General features: G+C 44.7%; 2 protein-coding genes and 1 long non-coding RNA gene across 6 annotated transcripts; 2 read left to right on the top strand and 1 right to left on the bottom strand.

Moving 5' to 3' along the window:
- The first annotated feature begins 564 nt into the window (after nucleotides 1–564).
- On the top strand, nucleotides 565–7,810 carry styxl1 (serine/threonine/tyrosine interacting-like 1). 2 transcript variants are annotated; one of them, XM_035605172.2, is made up of 7 exons: nucleotides 565–887; nucleotides 4,034–4,149; nucleotides 4,914–4,996; nucleotides 5,156–5,250; nucleotides 5,344–5,512; nucleotides 5,843–5,979; nucleotides 6,449–7,810. In XM_035605172.2, the coding sequence occupies exons 3-7, from the start codon at nucleotides 4,926–4,928 to the stop codon at nucleotides 7,099–7,101; spliced, it is 1,125 nt and encodes a 374-aa protein (XP_035461065.1). In that variant the 5' UTR covers nucleotides 565–887; nucleotides 4,034–4,149; nucleotides 4,914–4,925; the 3' UTR covers nucleotides 7,102–7,810. The 2 variants fall into 2 exon arrangements, with proteins under 2 accessions (XP_035461065.1, XP_035461064.2); XM_035605171.2 differs by lacking the exon at nucleotides 4,034–4,149.
- LOC124850728 lies at nucleotides 3,149–6,994 on the bottom strand. Its single transcript, XR_007031519.1, has 4 exons — nucleotides 6,778–6,994; nucleotides 4,282–4,387; nucleotides 3,974–4,125; nucleotides 3,149–3,405 (listed from the first exon to the last, which is right to left on the bottom strand). It is a non-coding gene; the product is annotated as an uncharacterized LOC124850728 (long non-coding RNA).
- Nucleotides 7,811–8,225: 415 nt separating the features above from the next.
- Nucleotides 8,226–21,079, top strand: p4ha1b (prolyl 4-hydroxylase, alpha polypeptide I b). 3 transcript variants are annotated; one of them, XM_035605170.2, is made up of 16 exons: nucleotides 8,226–8,382; nucleotides 11,234–11,316; nucleotides 11,478–11,574; nucleotides 11,749–11,900; nucleotides 12,261–12,398; nucleotides 12,613–12,852; nucleotides 13,566–13,783; nucleotides 13,882–14,058; nucleotides 14,272–14,342; nucleotides 15,064–15,129; nucleotides 16,640–16,739; nucleotides 16,999–17,052; nucleotides 17,139–17,204; nucleotides 18,920–18,988; nucleotides 19,114–19,210; nucleotides 19,692–21,079. In XM_035605170.2, the coding sequence occupies exons 2-16, from the start codon at nucleotides 11,235–11,237 to the stop codon at nucleotides 19,760–19,762; spliced, it is 1,698 nt and encodes a 565-aa protein (XP_035461063.1). In that variant the 5' UTR covers nucleotides 8,226–8,382; nucleotide 11,234; the 3' UTR covers nucleotides 19,763–21,079. The 3 variants fall into 3 exon arrangements, with proteins under 3 accessions (XP_035461063.1, XP_035461062.1, XP_035461061.1); XM_035605169.2 differs by lacking the exon at nucleotides 14,272–14,342 and having other exon boundaries at nucleotides 8,227–8,382; nucleotides 15,059–15,129; XM_035605168.2 differs by lacking the exon at nucleotides 15,064–15,129 and having other exon boundaries at nucleotides 8,227–8,382.
- Nucleotides 21,080–21,138: the final 59 nt, after the last annotated feature.

Raw genomic sequence — 21,138 nt, 5'->3', positions numbered from 1 at the left:
TCTACAAGCAACATGCCACAGTCCATATGGTAATAATATGGTTTTTGTTACAGCTCCTGCTTGTATCTATACTTCAGAAATGGAAATGTTATCTGCATCTTAATGCAAGTTAAAAACTATGTCATGTACATGAAATCCAAAAGCCCACATTTCCCGTGCCACACTACATGTATGTAGTGAAGGTTGGAGGTCGCTCTGCACACTGAGGTGACTCTCACTCACACGGTTCAGGCATTAGTTAGCTCCACCCTTTGGGGGGGGGGGGCCCATTCACATGTCAGTCCCTATAAACATCCATCATGCACAACAAGCATTTATCAACACCAAGCCCCTCCTGCCATGTCCTGTCCTTCAAACCCGCACTCCCACACACACACACACAACCCATACCGGCAGTAACAATGGCCTGCAGCTCACATTTGATTGAACGTGAAATGATTAACAACAGTCCAATAAAAACATGACTAATCTGTTAATGAACCATCTTTGTTCTAACCTGGCACAGTAATATTACTTGTTAACCTTATAGAAGTTTTTTTTATATTCAATATTTTTACATGAATCGACCTGCTAGTGTACGATTATCTTTAAAAACAATATGGATGGTACCTCAGTATCACTATTCTGCAGGTTGTATACATTTTGCCCGGGTGCAGGTACCAACCTGGGCAAAGCAAAGAGCCACAGCATATGGGTAATGGTACTGAGGGATGAAAATGTCGGCCACGAAGTTCCGGAGTTTGTCAGCCAGGCCGTATACCACCACCACCACCAGACAGAGGGTGGGAACCAGGGGCATCAGTGCACGATCGGATGCAAGAATCTTCAACGAGGAGGAGGCACAACTCCCTCGCCTCCACCTGTCTGACCTGCACACGGGAGAAGAGGTAACGATAGAAGAAATGTTTTATTCACCGAAAAATTCAAAACCAGCGTGGCCTTTAGCAAATGTCAGGCCCATTTTTGCCGAGCTTAATCTTTTATAATGCTCTGGGGTACAAACTACCTTTGAAAGTAAATAGTGAATTTACTATAATAAACTTAACATGTCCAAATAAACTTGGGCTTTATAAATACAGTTTTCTCATTTGAGTGGTTTCCCAGAGTGACACAGATGACATACAAAGGACATGCGGTCATTCTGTTCAGAGTTTGGGAAGCAAGGCTCTGTTGTCCGGTGCCAATGTGGGGACACGAGAAATTCACGTGTATAACAACATAGATCATAAGGCAAAACATGTCAAGCACAAAAGAATTTTAACACGGAGCTACACATAATTATCACTTGCTATGCTCAGCTATGAGAAGTCATTTGTACAACATGTTTCTTACTGTTTTCTCGGTCGAGTCTGCCAAATGCAAGCCAAACTTCATGCTGAATCAAACCCAGTTAATTATGGGTCAGGAAATGTAGGATAATATTATTCAAAAATCACGAGCCTATAGCCTAATCATTTTATGTAAACTGAATTTGTGACACAAAATAAAGAGGTGTACTCCTTTGAAAACATAGTCATATATTATCATATTCTAAAATGAAGTTGAATACATTCTTAGAAATTACACAAATGGTTAAAAGTTGCACAGGCTCGTGGACTCGACCTAGACTCGTACCATTTTCCTTATATAGATTCTTGCGATGATAATGGCAGAAAAGCCATATAGAAGTCTATATAATATTAAGTTCGCTGCTGATAAAACTGCATGTTCCTTAAAACAGAAAACAAGAAATGAACAGTAAAAAAAGATTGAGATATGTGTTGAATTGTGTTTTGTCGTGGCGCTTTTTTAGAAAGAAAGAAAACATTGAGAAATCCCAAGTGAAGCGTACATTTTACTCACCACCTGGAATTCCTCATGAAGTCAAAATTCATCTTTAAACTCCAGTCATTGCGTCCAAGTGGCTGTCACTGCCATTCTAGCCCGCTAATAACAGCGGAATCAGAATAATATTAATAATACACCCATTCTGAGCAGACGCCTCTCCCTGTCCTTCTGCTCGTCCTGCTCTCTGTGCTGAGGACATTGACCTCATTCGTTTCCACACTGATCCCAAATGGACTTTGGTCGTGGTCAGTTTGCTTTCCCATGATCCAAGAGAAGAGGTGACCTGGAGGACAATCAGACTAAAGTCATTTCCTCAGGAGACACACATCCGTGGAATCTGTTCAGATTTGTTGGCCGACACATTTTATTACACATGATATTCGACGCTGACATGCCTTCAGCCTGATGAGAGGAATGTGACCTACTACGTCATATTCCTAACTGATTATCGATTTTTAACTGACTTACCTTTTCCTTTGGCGCGAGGGATCCTGGCTTTGTTTCTTCTCAGCTTTTCCACCTGTTTGTGACATTCCTGTCGCCCCCCTCCCCCCTTCTGTCTGGATCCCTCCAGCTCCATAGGCCATCGTGGAGTCCATCGGCCACATGGCTGCATGAGTGGGGGTCCGTTTAAGTCAACAGACTCAACAGACCAAGAGGTGATGGGGGTCTGTTAACTCTGAGCTGTGACAAACACAGTAGCGATGACGTGAGCAGCCCCAATAGATCCAGATCCCCATAGCAACAGGCCTGTAGGCCTTCAGTTATGGCTCTGTGTCATTCTGGCTGGTTGAACATTACAAAACACCAAAGTTTTCATGGAGGATGGTGACCAACCAATCGTGTGTGCACATATGACACGTGTGCACACTATGATTTGGAAGCAGGTGTGCGACGATACGAGTGATATACAGTATGTACATTATGTTATATATGTGTATTCTTCAGTGAGCTTTCACAAAGTTTAGATTTGTTCCAGTAGGCTCACTGAGGAGCCCGACAGCCTCATTGTCTTCTCTCAGGTTTTGGACAGATTTGCACGGATGGCAACGATCAAGAAAATAAAATATGACGACAGACATTTTGCAAAACATAATTTTCCAAAATAAATCCATCAGTTGCATAACATTTTTTCCCTTCAACACTTGTGATGGAAAGTCTCTGAGAACATTTTCTGCGTTAATACAGTTTTGAGTTCTGAGTTGGGACTTTGAATTTAATAAACACAACATGTGGTCACATTAGCATGTAGCATCATTATATATTAAAGTATGAAGCAGTATACTTTATGAGGAAAGGATCTCCCTGCACTAGATCAAACATTAAATTACTTCTTTGGCATTAATATGGCACTCTGTAAGCATAAAGAGTACTTTCACTTTCAACAAAGTTCCGGAATTTTACTTTTGTAATCCCAGTCTCACTTGACATTGTTGTGCAAGTGCACTGATGGCTTCCTGGTGTGGCACCTCCCTCTCCAGAGCAGGATGTGAAGGTAAAGACCATGAGCCTGAAGTGATGCCCAGTGCTCACGCCCGTGTTAGTGGTCTGTGTTGGTGGCACGAGTGGTGAAATGAGCTGGAGGGGACAAAAGAAACACGTGTGAGCTGTGGATCAATTACCTTGATGTGGTGTATGTGTGTACTGTATATGTGAGTAAGATGGAGCTGCGTTACTGATCCTATTTCTAGGATCGTGTTATTCCCACAAAGTGTGTTATTATGTGTTATTCCCACAAATACACACGCAGAAAAATTTAATAAAGTAAAAAATAACAATCACAAATGAGGACTCCTGCTGTAATCTTTTGTAGTTACTAACTACATGACTAACCAATTTGCAGATTAAGATTAAGGATTTTTTTCTTTCACACTACTAATGACATATTTCTTTTCCTTCATGTACATTGGGATCTCAATTAGAGAGTAATCTGGTGCAGTTATACATTCTCATAACCGCCTGCTATTATTAATACCTCTAAAATGTACTATATTTATTTATATGATTTCCTTTAACATGTCTAAAATTGGCGCCAACTAAACCATCTGATAAAGACTCGGGTAATGTTTTTGTTCAATTCAGTTTTTTCCCCAATTCTAAATCCTCACGACCTAAGTAACAAAAGATCTCTGTCAGTGGTTTTTACCTTTGGGTTCAGTTCTCTTTTCCATTCCAAGTTGACATATGACCCACCTTCTACTGTAAGTGAGCACAGAGCATCCTGGCGCTGTGAGGAAGAAAGAGCCAGCAGGGACGGTGGTGCAGGTCGGTGAGGAGGCTGTGACTGCAGAGGGACAACTGAGGGGCACAGCAACACATGCAGTAAGGCTCCAAACTTCAATAGTTCAATGAGGCAACTAGGATGAGGTTGAATCCTTTTATGTTGTGGAGGAGACGTGCTACTGTGGATATCAGGCATGCTCTTATTGGAAATATAACTTCGTAATAGCTTACTTGTGACTGTGTTTCTTGTGTTTCTGAGGAAGAAGTAAGTGGTTATGATGACCGAATGTGTCTTTTGGAGGTTTGGGGAGTCACAATCCCCTGAGGGACCCCTTCACTTGAGAAAATGAAAATGCGTGATTTGTCAGTTCAGCGTTTTCATGTGGCAACCTCAAAAATACTTTATTGACCATTAACATGAAGGTCAAACACAGATTTGTCTCAAAGTTACTAATACCCTGGTCTGTGGTCTCCCGTCAATGCCCTCTTCTTTGGTCTATTGGTCAGTTATCCAAATACTCCAATCTTAAGATGGACTTGAAACCTTGTTCTGACCAAATGACCATGTACTCTGCAACTACTGGGAGTTCATTTGGGTAGAGGGGGACTATCCATGTCTGTCCTCAGTTACCTGTCAGAGCCAGCTACCATGTGTCTCTCCAGAGCACTTCACCGTTTCTGTGTTTCCAAGGCCACCAGCTAAATTAAGGGCAAGGCTGGAGCGAGGCTGAATAAGACGCAACACAGCAACAACACATCGTGCATAGCGGGGGTTTTCAAATCATTTTACTGCTACTTCGTGTTGGCATTTGGACAGAACATGTCTCAATGTTTTGACATTATTTGTTTGTTTCTTGGAATAGCATGTTCTTCTGATGAAGGGCTGGTGGGGACAGCTGATGCATCTGCCAAATGACTCAAACGAGATGGGTGTAGTACTGTCCAGGTAAATGACTTCTGCTGTTTGTCTGTTTTCCTTGGTAAACCGTCATAGAGTTTCTTTGTGTTTAGTCTCCTAATAATCACCAAGTATATGATTATGAATAATTTCATCCGTCTTGAAATTGCACATCTGTGTGTGTCGGTGTGTGTGTGTGTGTGTCAGAGTAAACAACAGTTGTCAGGTGCAGGTACCAACAACAAGAGAAGCCAACAGCATAGACAGCGACTACTCCTCCATCATACCTAACCAGAACAAAGGTGAAGGATGTGTTTGTACACACACACACAAATGAATGCACACACGACTACACACACGCAGACACACTTTGTATTTCTTCCGCCTGCGTGCAGTGTGTGAGCCAGAGGAGGCGCTGGTCCCTGCTCTTCCAGAGACAGCGAGCGTGGAGCGAGGCTACGTCACTCCACAACAAGTGTACAACCTGCTGAACGCAGAGGAAGGCCAGCCCGCCTTGCACGACCCCGACTATATTCTCATCCTGGACTGCCGCAGCGCAGGGAGGTGGGTGCCGCACAGACACGCCGAAGCTCCTCAGATGCAGAAGCTACATCATACATTAATATATTCATATTAATGAACACCAGACTTGTACGGTAATATGCAATCAATCAAAAGCACAACATGGCCTGGAAAAGTGGATCAACATGTCCATGGGGTCGGCTTTTCATTAGGTTTGTTCTATGAGAATGATAGTTGAGAGAAAAACATAAGCCTCGTCATCTAATAAATGCATTCTGTTTTAAAATAAGCTTGTGTGAAGTAGCCTTTGGAGTTCTTCTACTGTACGTGTCTGTGTGTGTGTGTGTGTGTGTGTGTGTGTGTGTGTGTCAGGTACAAGGATTGCCATGTGGTGACATCGCGGGCTGCTGTGACGGTGATCCACCCTGCGCTGGGCTGTCTGATCAGCTGTATAGATCTGCAGAAGTATTCTATAATCCTGCTGTATGCAGAGGAAGGGTGCAGCCCAGGTCAGATGAATGTCCTCCCACCAACAGACATGCACGCACACACACGCAGGAGAACACACTGGACAACAGGAGAGATCGTGTCAATCTGTTGGTCAGTCAGCGAAATATGGATGGTCATGCCCCCTCGTGATCCCCAGAGATGGATCCTACTGACTCAAGCCACGAGCTGCAGATATTCATGTCCACCTCGGGACACATTATACCAACTTGAACGATGCTTTTCATCTCTCAAGTTTTGTTTTTTGAGAAAAATACATGATAAACATTATATCTGCTGAGCACGAGCATGTCAGCAGTGTCATAGTGAGCATGATAGTGTGCAGGTATTAGCATTGTGGTACTTCGGTGCCTAAGTAGAGCCCCATAGTGCCAACAACATGGCTATAGACTTGTCCTGTTGAGCTGTCCGGTTGCATTCTACTGATTCCTACTCGGTTCTGATCTGTGATTGTTTTTGTTCCAATTTCAGTGGGCAGTGTGAAGGCCAGGGCGGACTCCCCGGACCTCCAGCGCTGCTTCTTCCAGCTGAGCGCTCTAGGGATGGACCCGGTCATCCTGCTGGGGGGGTTCTCAGCCTTCAATGCCCTCTACCCTTTCATGTGCACACCCCGCATGGTCCTGCTTGAACCTGAGCGGCGCGCCCTCACCATCTACCCCTCGGAGATCCTGGAAGGAGCTCTCTACCAGGGCTCTGCCTCGCAGGCCTCCGACTTCCGCATCATCAAGAATTTACACATAACGCACGTGGTCAACGCCACTGCCAACAGCCCCGATGCTTTCCCCAACACGCTGAGCTACCTGAGGCTGCGTCTGAGCGATGACGCCCAGCAGGACCTGGTGGAGGCCCTGCCGCTGGCGTCCAGGTTCATCAACACAGCGCTGAAGGCTGAGCCGGCTGGCCGCGTTCTGGTCCACTGTAGTCTGGGCAGGAGCCGCAGCTCAGCACTGACACTGGCCTTCCTCATGGAGCACCGGCGCTGGTCCCTGCTACACGCCCTGCGCTGGATGAAGGAGAGGAGGGCTTGCACGGCACCCAACGTGAACTTCCTGCGTCAGCTGCTGACCTATGAGGAGACGCTGTTTGGGAGCAGACTCACCTCCCTGGACGACATCCGCCGATGACTGCGGGGACGAGTGGGGATGAAGAGGAGGATACACTGGATTGTTTTGTCTCCTACGGTTCATGTTGAGAAAGTGTAAAAAAATAAATAAAAGGTGCAGACATATCAAACAGAGGCGGATTTTGTACTGCAACAAAGACTCAATAGGAGAATCCACAGAGTAGTCTGACATCGATCTGACTTCACCATCAAGCCCCACGCAAGGTTCCTTGTGCTATGCCTCAGTGACAGCAGTAATCGTACACATGTGAAATGTTGTGGCCTCTGTAATATAACATAATCCCTTTTGCTTGGTGATAGCAAATAGGAAATGTACATTAATAAAGTGTATTTAGAACATTTTTTGGCATTAGAAATGTTTCCCATTGTCTTTTGCCCATCTGTTCTATCTCACAGTGATGGTCTGTCACGACAGTCCGTGCAACAGTGGAGCTTGCAAACGCCCAATGCTCATCCCATACTGCACACACACACACACACACACACAAACACTCGGCTCCACCCCGCTGACCTCAGGAGCACGTTGCAGGAATTCCCTCCCTCACTTTTTTGCTGGGGTGGAAGGAATTTTCTGGAATGTGGAGGAATGGAGCAGAGACTAGTGAAAGTAGTGGAAATAGTGGGAAAAACCAAACCCCCAACAACTCCAGTTTGTTTGCTCAAGTTAAACACTGCAGACCCTCGCCAACCCTCCACCAAGTGTGGGGCTACAGAGACTGTAGAACACACTGAACACTCTGTGTATCTTCCATACACTACATTTCCAACACGTGGCAAAGGAGTGGCCCTATCAGGGACGCGCGACTTCTTTTATTTCAAAAAGCCGCGTGTCAACCAAACAGTCATTTATCGACGGTCCCTAGGTCAGCTTCCAGAGATTTAGCGCGCGGCTCTGGAGGTGAGCCAAGCGTCCTCCTGCAGCCGACACTGGGTGACGAGTGGCGGCTGGCACCGGAGCGAACGTCCGGCGAACGTCCAACTTCGAACTAACTTCAGCGCGGTCCCGTGCGTGTCTCGCCCGCCACGGGTCAGGTCGTAGACGCCCCCCCCCCCACCACCCCCCGCCCCCCTGGAACCCACAGACGACGGACGGCCCCCTGAAGTCTGGGAGCAGGAGGCTGGACGCATGTGAGGATCTGCACGTAGCAGTCAGACGGTGACTCGCAGGAACCCAGCGCCGACCGCCAGATGCCCAGCAGCACTGCGTCGGAGGAGCCGCGCCGATAGGACGAGCCGAGGAGGACCCCTCCGTCAGACGTCACACTCCCGCGAACTCGTCCAGGTACGTCGCCTCCCGGGGCAGTGGTGATACCAGACAAGTGTCGTGTGGTTGTCGCCTCCGACCGCCGGCGGCCGACTGACAACTTCGGCTGCCGGCCACCGTCGCGTTAGCGTGTTAGCGTGTTGGCTAGCTCGTAGGCTAGCGGAGAAGTAGCCGAACTCGGGGGGAAACTTTGCTCCGTGCGACGGTTTCTCGACAGCAGCAGATTGGTACGAGACGCCTGGGAGGATTCAGAGGGGACTGACGTGGGCTGAGGTCGGGTGAGGGCCGGGCGAACGTAGCGAGGAGCGGGCGAACCGAACCGGACCGAACCGAACCGGACCGAACCGCCCCCCCCCTCGTGAAACTAGCGTGGATGTGGAGGAATTCCAGCGCAGTGCAGCGGCGGAGTGTGGATTCATTAAAGGGCATAAAATGATTTCATTTGTCAGTAGCCCAACATTGTGTACGATGACACACACACACACACACACACACACACACTCATCGGAGTATCTGTAGGACAGTAAGCACGAGTTCTCCCTCCGGAGGGAACTACCGACCCCGTCGCGGGGGTTACTGCAGGTTACTGCAGGTTACTGCGGGTTCAAGAGCGTCGTCCTCCACGGGGCAGCAGCAGCAGCAGCAGCAGCAGCAGCCCCCGGAGCCCCCGGAGCCCCGAGTGGGAGCTCCTCCGGCGGGGAGGGGCGAAGACGTGGCAGTCCTCTTCCATCCACATCCTGTCATCCGACTCCTCCGCCGCCGCCAGGACAACCTGGAGCTTCTCTGTGGAAACACTTCGTGTGGAGAATAAAAGAACCAGAAAGTCAAGTTATTGCAAACCTAGAGTAGGAAGCCACCACACACTGATCATTTGGATATGATATGCATGGTTCTTTATGACTGGTCCTCCTGGGGGGTCACTTCCCCCGCTGATGTGGGGGAGTGGGGATGTGAATATTGGAGACATGGCAGCAATTTGGTCATTTTTCATATCTCCTCTGATCTGAAGAGCAGGGTCTCCTCAAGCACTGCGAGGTTATAATAATGATCATTCTTATAGAGTTCTCATGTCTTTATACAGTTGTTTCCAAATACATTGTATACCGTTATTTAAAATAACTGGATTAACACTCGGAGCAACTAATGGGAGCACTATGATATAACATCACATCATATCACATTTGAACACAGGGCTTCCTACTGTGCATGTAGTTTGAGACGCAGGGGGGAAACAACTTGCAGTCAAATTATACAAAAGAATTTCCTGTGTTCTGTCGAAACAAGTGTCTGGCAGGTTGAATGTTTTTCACATACGAGCATCATGTGTCCTCGCACAGACACTTTCACTGCCACTCGCTCTCATGTTTGGCACCAATCGTGGATCAAAATTACAACTGTCACAGCTTTATTCTTGACATTACACTTCTACAGCAAACCGGTCGTCACCCTGTCATTACAGTAATTACCTTCTACGGACTTTTCTCTCTCTTTAATCTGGTGGAAATCTAAGTGACAAAGGCATATTATTTATGGTTCCCCCTGGGCTGAGTGGCACCACTCAACAATGGTAAATGGAATTTTTACTCACTGTAAATATACCTGGGTTTGATTTTAACGCAATTTACTTGGACTTGAATCAGTCGTGTTCTGACAGATAGTTTTTCCTTCCCCTGCGCTGCATGCTGCTGACCTCAATACAAACCCACGTCAAACTCATTATTTTATTTCTTACTGAGGACTTGTAGTTGTGGCAAAGTCGGAACCTGCCTGAGCCTGTTGTCTGCTGCCAGTAGAAGACTTTACGTGTCCGCATAGATGCAGGGCTCATGCAGGACCTCTACAGGAGTCTCTACAGGGATATTTCAGTTACAGCCACAGGAGATTAAACCTGTATTAATACCATATTACTTTTTATTTTTAACAAAATCAGAGCTCCTAATAAATCTAGAAACTACAGAACTGACATGTGATGTCAGCAAAAAAACACCCTTAAGGTTACTGTCACTAAGTTAGAGTTTGGAAACAGGGATGTTTATGATGTTTGGTTTACCACTTACTTTCCTACACTCACAAACCAGTACATCTATATTTGTCCACAGTCACTCTGCCTCCTAGAATGTGTCTGTTAATGACTTCACACGTGCCCTTTGTCTTTGCTATGTTTCCTAGAAATAGTCCTGCCCAAGGTCCAACAACAGGGTTGTCTCTGGTACGGCAGAGTTTGGGAAGAGCTGCTACCTGCTTCTTATCTCACTTATGTTTTATATAAACTACATAATCCACGTAAACACCCAGAGGTCATCTCTGCTCGCTTGGTAACAAACCCAGACTCCCCACACGTGAAACATCTGGCTGAGAGGGAATGAATAGCTCTGTATACGAAGCTTCCGACTTGTGTTGGAGGAATTTTCGTAACGTTATCTATTTGTACATCAGCACAGATATCCTTGTCCTCCTCTGACTTCTGTGTATGGGCAGAGAGATCTGTGTCACTGCTCGGCGGCCAGAAGCACAGTGGTAGTTACGGCTGTGCCAACTCCAAAGCCAAACCGGACACAGTGACATTAACCACAGACTTATATTTGACTTTGTGTGGTGGGTAGTAGGCTGAACTTCTAAAAGGATTGCAGTGATTCTCAAAGTGTTTGAGTTCAAGACGTTGAGTCGTTTTGCTTTACAACCTTCTAACAGTTTTCTACCGAAGGAAAAGAAAAAGCTAAAATGGAGCTGACGACAACATTTTGAATGTGTGACTCTGTGCAATAATACGTTCAATAACAGTTGTCATTTCTGTGCTTATTTTTCAACATGCATGATTCAATTTTCAAGTGAATGCATTGAACAAACCCAGTCCTCTCTCTCTGTTCAGGATGGAGCTGCTGTGTTGGTGCTTACTGATGCTGAGCTGCCTGCCGTCGCTCGCAGCCCACAACGACTTCTTCACCTCCATAGGTAAAACACTCAGCAACACCCTGTGTAGTACTGGTGTCGTAAACAACTGCTCCCTTTTCTGTTTTACCAAACATATATATGTATTAAAACAAAGGTAAGATGATCATATTGGTGGTGAAATGTGTTCCCCTACTGATTACGGAGTGTTTGTGATTCCTCAGGCCAGATGACCGATCTGTTGTACACCGAGAAAGACCTGGTCACCTCTCTGAAGGACTACATCAAAGCAGAGGAGAACAAGCTTGAGCAGGTCAAACGGTGAGTGCATGGCTGAGATACGCACGGATTGACACACAGATACGCACGTGCTTACACAAGCGCACAATACGAACCCTAACACGATTTTTCATATCTATGATCAGAAATGTGTGATTGTTTGCAGATTCAGTAGTGAGCAATGCATCAAATTTCTTTGTTCGTTCTATGTGATAGGTGGGCTGATAAGTTGGATTCGTTGACAGCCACGGCCATGCAGGACCCCGAGGGCTTCCTGGGGCATCCGGTGAACGCCTTCAAATTGATGAAGAGACTGAACACAGAGTGGAGCAGCCTGGAGAGCCTCGTCCTCAGTGACACCACTGATGGTACGGACAAAGACAACCTGCTGCAAATAATAATTCTGTGTGCTGATACTGTGTCATACTCAGGTGTTTTGCCAGATGCCACATTAAGTGCCAAAATCAAAGGAATGTTTTGTGAGTGGAGGTAGTTTATACTTTTGCAACTTCCCTTTTTCCACGGAATCCAGAGATGTATTTCAGTCGGAGTTTCTTAGCTAAAATAGATCATTACTCATTAATTTTCTCCACATCTGGCTTAGACTCAAGATCACACCAAGCAGTCTCCCTGACCAGAGAGTATTTATTTTTCCCCATGCCTAATTTTTATGTATCCCATACAAAATCCCCCTGAACCTCCTCCGTCCTCTGTCCTCCGTCTCTCAGGGTTTATTTCCAACCTGACCATCCAGAGACAGCACTTCCCCACAGACGAGGACCAGACTGGGGCTGCCAAAGCGCTCCTCCGGTTACAAGATACGTACCGACTGGATGCCAACACCATCTCTGTAGGAGACCTACCTGGTAAGGCACTTAAAGGGCATAGCACTTCCATCTGTAATCATAAACCTTTTTAAATGATTAGAATTATCACACATATACAGAGTGAGTGACAGTGAAAGTCACAGTAAATAGCAAACCCTATAGCGACAGAAGGTCTTTTCCTGATTTTCTGTGTTCAGCATTCATCTGTTTTCTTCTCTGTCAATGTTTCCACCTTGTGTCCTCTGAATAACAGGCGTGAAACACAAGAGCCAAATGACAGTAGAGGACTGTTACGAGCTGGGGAAAATCGCCTACTCTGATGTTGATTACTACCACACGGAGCTGTGGATGGCCCAGGCCCTGAGGCAGCTCGACCAGGGAGAAGAGTCCACTTTAGATAAGGTGACGGTGCTCGACTACCTCAGCTACTCCATCTATCAGCAGGGGGAGATAGAGCGAGCCCTGGAGCTGACAATGAGACTGCTCGAACTGGGTGAGTCTCTCCACACTTCAGAGTCTTTCTCCAATTTACAGATGTATACCAGTAGCTACGTTTTGTGATGTGAAGTGATAAAAGTGAGGAAACATCAGGTAGATTAGAAAGTGGTGCACCTTTCTTATCAGGTCTTCTACCAGTAGCAGACTTAATCTTGTTTTAATAGATAAGACTGTAATAATCAGCACAAAGACAGGAAAGCACGTAATGATTGATTATCTAAATTGTTAAAATGACGTTAGTGAGTATGATGGATAAATTGAGCAAATGTACAACAGCAAGTGATACACTAACTTTGTTGTGGAGGTTAATTTGAGGCCAACGTTTCCAAGCCCTGCAGACAAACAGTACAGAGCATCACTGGCTGGGCCAAACCCTCCTTGTCATTACACGTCTGAAACTAGAATGGCACTCACAATCAGCACATACCTCAGCCAAGGCCCAGCAGTCCTCTTAAGAAACCACATTTAAATCTGCTTCGTCCATGCAGCATTCCCCGGGAAACCTGCGATAATGTAGAAAAACACAAAACGCACTACCTCACAATTTAAGGAATGAATGGAATAAAATCTAGTGTTATACTAGTAACTAGGGTATCCCTTTTTAGACCTGTTGGCAGGGCAGTGGTAAACTCCAACTATCCTTTATATAGTCATCACTATTTGTGATGACCAATAATATTGCTGTTGCTCTTGAATTTTCCTGTGTAGACCCAGAGCACCAGCGTGCCACAGGCAACCGGAAATACTTTGAGTTCCAGCTGGAGAAGCAGAAAAACGAAGCAGAGAAGGAAACTTATACGGAGAAAGAGCTAGGGAAAAGGGAAACGGGCGAGGAGAAGAAGAAGTCCAAAAAGAAGGTGTCCAATCACCTGATACCTGAGAGGAAGAAGTACGAGATGCTTTGTCGTGGGGAGGGCATCAGAATGGTGAGGAACACAATAATATACACACAAACACAATTCCCCACTTACTGTACAAAGTACGCCTCCATTTTAACTTTTTTTGTTTCCCGTTTTCTCTTTAGACGCCCCGGAGGCAGAGCAGACTGTTCTGTCGTTACTATGACAACAAACACAACCCCAAATATGTGCTGTCACCTGTCAAACAGCAAGATGAGTGGGATCGCCCTTACATTGTCCGCTACCTTGACATCATTTCAGACAAAGAGATGGAGAGGGTCAAGCAGCTGGCAAAGCCGAGAGTAAGTGATGCTCGCATGCTGCCACATGGAGCGTGAATACAGCCTGAATCATTTTCATCTAGTGAGCGTTGGGATTTTTTCAATTTCTGTTGTAGAGTTTAGCATGTTGTGGGGTGGGAGGTGAAAGCTGTGAGGCTGGTTCATGTGATGTACTAGTTAGACAGGCACACACGTCTCTGTGTGTGTGGGTAAACCATGTCCCTGGCTTCACAGCTGCGCAGGGCCACCATCTCCAACCCCATCACAGGAGTGCTGGAGACAGCTCCATACCGGATCAGCAAAAGGTAAGGCAGGGGGTGTAGGAGAGGGCGGAGGGGGAGAAAAGGGATGTTTTCTCCTTCTTTTCCCAGCAACAACTGATTCCATCTATGCTCTGTGCTCCTGTCCGTCCATAACACCACTCACTGCCCCTTCCACAGCTTCATGGCTCTTGAGCTGAAGCACAGGATCCAAATGAGTCATCAGAGCTTTGCACAGGATAGGAACATATTGGTATAATTGTAGAAGATGTTTTAAAGTATTCAAATACATGATCTCATGGTGCTATTATTAATGTAAGGGAAAAACTGAAAAGAATGCAGCTTGGAGCTGTGATTTGTGTTTCTGCTCAGGAGTCTGCTATAGAAAAGGTAACAAGGCGATAGAGGGGGCGGGATTGTGTTACTTCGTCTGCTAGTTGATATTAACATAGTTGCTCTGTGTGAGCCAGGAGTGTATCAGAGGCATTTGTTAATTCCTGGTAATTGATTACTGGTAAATGATCTTATTCAGAAAAGGACATTTGGTTTCAAGCATTGCCTCACTGAACATTCTCTTGGCCCTTTGAAGAATAACACTAGTGACCACATCTGCCTTTCTCTCTCTCTCTCTCTCTCTTTCCTCCGCTCTCTTCCACTCATCCTCCTGTGTGTATCACACACCATTGTCCTTTCTTTTCCTTCCTTTTGTTACCTTCTTTTCCTCAACCCTGCGTGTCCTCGTGCTGCGGGAACTACTGTAGTTAAGGCGAGCCACGGTGCATGACCCCCAAACTGGGAAACTCACTACAGCCCAATACAGAGTCTCCAAGAGGTAAGGGGCACAGGTCACCTGGAGGGCCACAACACCTCCCCCTCCTTCTCATTTAACTTCATCTTTATCTTTGCACCCTGGCTGAAACACTTGTTCAGCACCCGCACCAAGCAAAAGCATTGAAAATGTTAAGCTACACCCTGAAAACTAACAATAGCTGGAGTCTTAATTTGATTTAAGTGAAATCTTAATTTCTGCCAGCACACCAAACGCAGCATAAACATAATTTAAAATCGGCTGAACTGTCCACTTTTGTTGTTTTTGTGTGTTTAGCTGAAATCTCCATAGTCCAAGGAAGTGCGCAGTTGGGACAGGCTGTTTTCTCTTCCCAGGTTATTTAAGATCCAGAACGCTGAATCTCTAATCCCCACCTCACTTTCCAGGAATGAATCTGTATCACATTCTCACAAGAGCTCATCACAGCTGCTGTGGTTTTACTACTGTATGCTTCTTCAACGTCCATATCGGCAAGAAACGTGTAAACACTGCGTCTCAACTCGTGTATTCAAATACACAGACAGATGTTAACGGCTACTGTCCTTTAAATGAAGGTTTAACTTGCTCATTGTTAGTTGAACCTACACCCCTGACTAAAAATGGTCACGGTTTGGCCAAGTTTTTTTTGGTTTTACTGCTCTTGGTAATAGATGTGCATGTGTGTACTCCCCCATAAGTGCTGGGGAACCAGTTACTGTGTGCGCGTGGGTGCGCGTGTGTGTGTGGCTGAAGGGTGTGGTGTTCAGTTCATGTTTTCTGTGTACGTGCCGGCCAACATGTATCTCCGAATTCAGTGGACATCTAGTGATAGACGGGACAGATGGAGGAACTCTCTCAGTGAGATAGGAAATAATGTGTTGGCTCACATTTGGTCCAGTGTTCTCTCAAAAATATAAATCATTATCAACAAACTCACAATAATAAAAAAAGATGACTCATTGCACTATTTCTCTCATACACACACGCCTCCAAGTGGAACTGCAGAAATTATTTCTGTGGGAGTGAGTCGCTCAGATGCTTTGTGATGTCTTCAGTAATTTGAGAGAGTTGGAATGGATTTGGTTTTCGTCTCGTGGTAACTTAACAGTTAATATATGTGTCATAGTACTCTGTGTGGTTGGACTGTTTTTAAAAGTGGATAATGGATAAAAAAAAAGCCAATTTCAACACTAAATGTGCATCAGAGCGTTTTGGTTGCCTTGCTCAGTCAAGAGCTGATTGACATCTGTGACTCGAGTGCACACAGTGTGAAATCAACGACACTGTACCCTGAGCTGATTGGAGAATCTGAATCTTGGGCACTTTTCCTTATTTACATTTTCTCCTTCCCGTCCCCGTCTACCATCTCACTGCAATGCACAGCTTTGCTTTCTCTCTGCACTCCTCATTGAAGGATTCCTGCACGACCTCTCGCCTGCTTCAGAAGAAGTCTTTACTACCACCTAGTGGACAAATATGTGCCTCAGCTGTTCCGCGTCTTTCTCAACCGCTCTGCTTCCCTCCTGTATTCCAGTGCGTGGCTCACTGGCTACGAAGATCCCATGATTGATACGATCAACCAGAGAATTGAAGACCTCACCGGGCTGGAAATGGACACTGCAGAAGAGCTACAGGTAAAACAGGAATTCATGTGTAGAAGGTCATGGACATTTAAATGTCTTTTAAACATCTATTTTTTTACCAGGCTAAAACTGAATATAGACTCTCCTGAACCAATATAGTTCTTATTTTCATGTTTTTATGTATTTAGATATTTTATTTTTATTTCCCTGGTCCTTGTGAAAACTTGGTTAGTACTGTTAATGTCCTTCTGTTGAAAAATCTAATATCTACAGTTTTGAGACCTATATCATATTTTATTGATCTCTGTAGGTTGCAAATTATGGCGTTGGAGGTCAATACGAACCTCACTTTGACTTTGGAAGGGTAAGTTGACACAAGTTTATTTCTCTGAAAGTACAATAATGTTAGGATGGCAGGACATTAAACCCGATGTTGACTCTTCTCCGCAGAAAGATGAGCCGGATGCCTTTAAAGAGCTGGGCACTGGGAACCGCATAGCAACATGGCTTTTCTATGTGAGTTTACTCTTGTTAGAGAGCAGCTGTGTTACTTTACTGTAAAATTCAATGGATATTATATTGTGGCCAAATGCACTCAAGATCCTGGTGTTTCTAAAGGGCCTGAATGTCTCATGATAAAGCACTGTGTGAAATTTACTTTACAGATAATGCTCTTTAAATAGTTCACAACTTATAGGAGTCATGAAGCTGCAGTGAACTGTTGGAACAAGCAGAAACGGAGAATATCATATTGTCATAAGTGTGAAATGAATTATAAAAAAAAAAAATTGGGTCCATTGATCATAGTGCAAAACTGTTTCAGTAAAAATGCATCTGCCCTCAGTTTCATAGACTATTACTACACAAAGGTCCTGTCTCAGTATTGTAGAGGTAACAGCCAACATTCACTCATTATTTATATGAAAGTGCATTTTAAACCGTGTACATCATATACAGGAATACAAGAAAAAAGATGGTGCTATTATTAATCTGAAAGGCAACATCAGAGAGCATAAATAATAAATGATAACTAAACCAAGGGAACCTCATTAGGTTTAAACTCAACAATGTTATGGTTAGAGTTGATAAAACAGGCAGGACAGTGAACTTGATCACTACATGTGTCGTGAGTAAGATTCAGTTCCTGTGATCAGAGAAGCTGCGTAGATGAAATAGCAAAGCTTACTATTAATGTGTCTTCGGGTTGTTCCGGGTGACACCCTGGTATTATACATCAAGGGACCGTGTGTCAGCTGTGATTATGGGCTTTTCCAGTGTGTGAAGTCTTTGCGGTCACCAAAGCAACACCTCAGTTGAAGTAGGTCCTGCTGTGCTCATGCAACAAGGAGGAAATTGCATTTGCTGGGATGAGGAAATAGATGAGGTAAAACAATTTTCAGAATTCACTCTAGCCAGTCTCAATATCAAAGTGGATCATAACCATGCAGGGAGCAGTGTGTTTCACAACCTGGATTCAATATGAACATTACAGTGATCCTACGCAGTATGAATTTAGTGATTTCCAGTTCTGCATAGGTATGGGGGGAAAAAATTGTGTTTCCAAATTGAAGTCTAATCAGACGTGAATACTAACGATCCGTCTCAATCTCTCTAGTCTAGTGAATCATTTTCCCACCGGTCAGTGATAAATGTCGCCATAGCGACACACTCTCTGTACCTGCCACTGCCACTACTGTATCTACAGAGCCGTAGTTCACATGTGACTGTGGAAGGTGGCAGGATAAGTAGTTCCTATCAACTGGGCTTATTTGGATGATCCTGGTGATAACTTGTAACTTTGTACTGTTGTTGATGTTAAAATACATATTTACCTAAAATTACTGAATTTAAATATCAATCTTTTAATCTGATGATCACTCCTAGAACAGGTAACGTCAGAATTGAAAGTATCAATATTTCAATATCAATCAGCAGAAACGTGATGTTCTGTGTATGAAGTGCAACATATATCATGCAGTCGGAATGTGATAAGTTAATAGTTGGAGTTTAAAATGATTTATTTACATATTTATTTAATAATATTACATAGGATAACTTAAATATTCATTTATATAATAATATGAGCTTAATAAACATACCATTTTTTGTACTTGGATGTTTAATATGGTCTGAGAAATCAACCCAGAAGAAGGAAATTTGAGTCTGGAAAAAGTCAGATTAATGGCAGAATAATCTGATTTGACAGATGAACCCTGAACTCTGTGTTGTAGATGAGTGACGTGGCAGCAGGCGGAGCCACCGTGTTCCCAGATGTCGGTGCAGCAGTTTGGCCCCAAAAGGTAAAGAATCGCTCTTGTTACTGCATCGTTCATCCCTGACTCAACAGCTGTCCCACGTCTGAGACGGTTCCTGGACGGTTTTCATTGCTGCTAACCCTTCTGCATGTCGCTCATGTGTCTTGCAGGGTACGGCAGTGTTCTGGTACAACTTGTTTGCTAGCGGGGAGGGGGACTACAGCACCCGACATGCAGCTTGCCCCGTGTTGGTGGGCAACAAGTGGGGTAAGATCTTTATCTGGTCACCTGTAAAACCATCTCTCAGACCCGAGTCATTATCTCTCATGAGACCATAAGCCAAGACTCGAATGTGCTCTTGAATTTATAAGAAGATTGAAGAAGTGTCTTAAAGTGGCACTAAGTGATTCTAAAGCAAAACATGTAAAAATCAGCGAATATTTCCTCATTGTACGTTAGCTGTCGGTTCTGTGTTCACGCCGAAAAAAAATCCTGGGTTTTCTGCTCAGTCCAGGCTCTGTAAATCAAAAACACTCAACACACACTCTGAGAGCACTTTGTAAACATCACCTCGGGCTGCAACTCCGTGGTTTTGGCCTGGTGGTCAGTGCGTCGGACTCCCACACCCGAGGTCCCGGGTTCGAGATCCGGCCAGAGCAACCGGCCTTCTCCAATATTGCTTACTGTCCCTTTAAGTAATCAACGGTCTGTATTAAGGTCATGATTATCATCTCTATTCTGTCTTCAGTATCGAACAAATGGATCCACGAACGAGGCCAGGAGTGGCGGCGACCCTGTGGCCTAAGTGAAGATGAATGATGGAAGAAGAAATGTCCTCATCACCTCCCTCTCCCCCATCTCCCCTTCATGGTGACCAAAGAACACTGCTGCAGATCACAGATGATACATGCGGATACACGGGGTCCCGGCGGGCCCCCTCCCTCTCGACACAACACTCCTGTTTTTCCCAGCTGTTACACTCCGAGCCTGAGATTGTTTGGGTTAGCGTGGAGCCCCTGGACAGTGTTTAGCATTACTGTGACAGACAACATGTCCTGTAGGTTGTCGGGTGGTTTTGAGAAACACTCCAGGTTCTTTCTTTGCACTCTGTGTGAACTCCAGCTCCGTGGTGAGGTAGCGGCTGTCAGCCCCCACCTCCTCCCTGACAGTTTGAACCTTAAAGGGACAGTTAGCATTTTTACACAGGCCAGTCTGATGTGTTGTATTCCTTTCATTTCATTAGCAGAGAATTTTGAACGTTTTTTTAAATTTTTTAATATTTTTTAAATAAATAATGAAAATCCACAGTGGATGTAAAACAATATCTCTGTGAAATTAGATGATCCACTTTCAAAAGTTTAAAATCTTTTTCTTGAATATAATTTTTACAAATAATTGACATACAGCAGGTTCACTAGTTTTCTCTCATATTTGCAAGTGGTGGCAAACACTTCCTCCTGTAACTTAGCATTCAACAGTACAGTGAGTGTTATGTAGGAATGAAAGGACATCTGATCACAGACTTCAGTATTATTTTTGGTTTTAAAAATATTTTCTCCTTGATGTTTTACAAACCAGAGCCGATTTATGTTGTATGGCCATACATTATCACATACATTATCACATACATTATCATGTCACCGGGCTGCCTCAAAGCTGTAGTGTTGTTGTTTGTTTTTGTTACTCATTTGAATGATCACACTATGACATATTGTTAGATTTGTTGTACTTGAACACACGGCGTATACTAATGCTTTGGCACACCAGACACACTCACACACATCCACTATGCTCCCCTTGAATTGAATATTATATTTTTGCAAATTTAAGTTTGTATTTGTTCATCCATGTGTTTTGTAAGGATCTGAAGACAACAGAGCGTGAACACCAGGGGAGCGGAGGAGCGGACTACATACACTAGCCAAATCCATGACATATCTAAAATACCTGTTTTGTTTTAATAGAGCGGTGGATTCTGTTTGGCTCGTAAGCATGTGACCTGTGCTCCTCAGTGTGAGAATATAATGGTCTTTCAAGGAAGAAGCATTTTATTTATATGTGCCACGTTAGTTTGTTTTTAAATGGAAGTCTGGACTTGTTTGTTTCCCCCAATAAAGACTGTTTTATTGATCTCAAGTGAATGGACCTCCCTCTGCAGTGGGTGTGGGCGAGGGGGTCGAGGGGGGCGAGGGGGA

Source organism: Scophthalmus maximus, chromosome 10, assembly GCF_022379125.1.
Source record: "Scophthalmus maximus strain ysfricsl-2021 chromosome 10, ASM2237912v1, whole genome shotgun sequence".
Classification (NCBI taxonomy): Eukaryota; Metazoa; Chordata; class Actinopteri; order Pleuronectiformes; family Scophthalmidae; genus Scophthalmus; species Scophthalmus maximus.
This window is presented reverse-complemented; position numbering and strand designations above follow the sequence as displayed.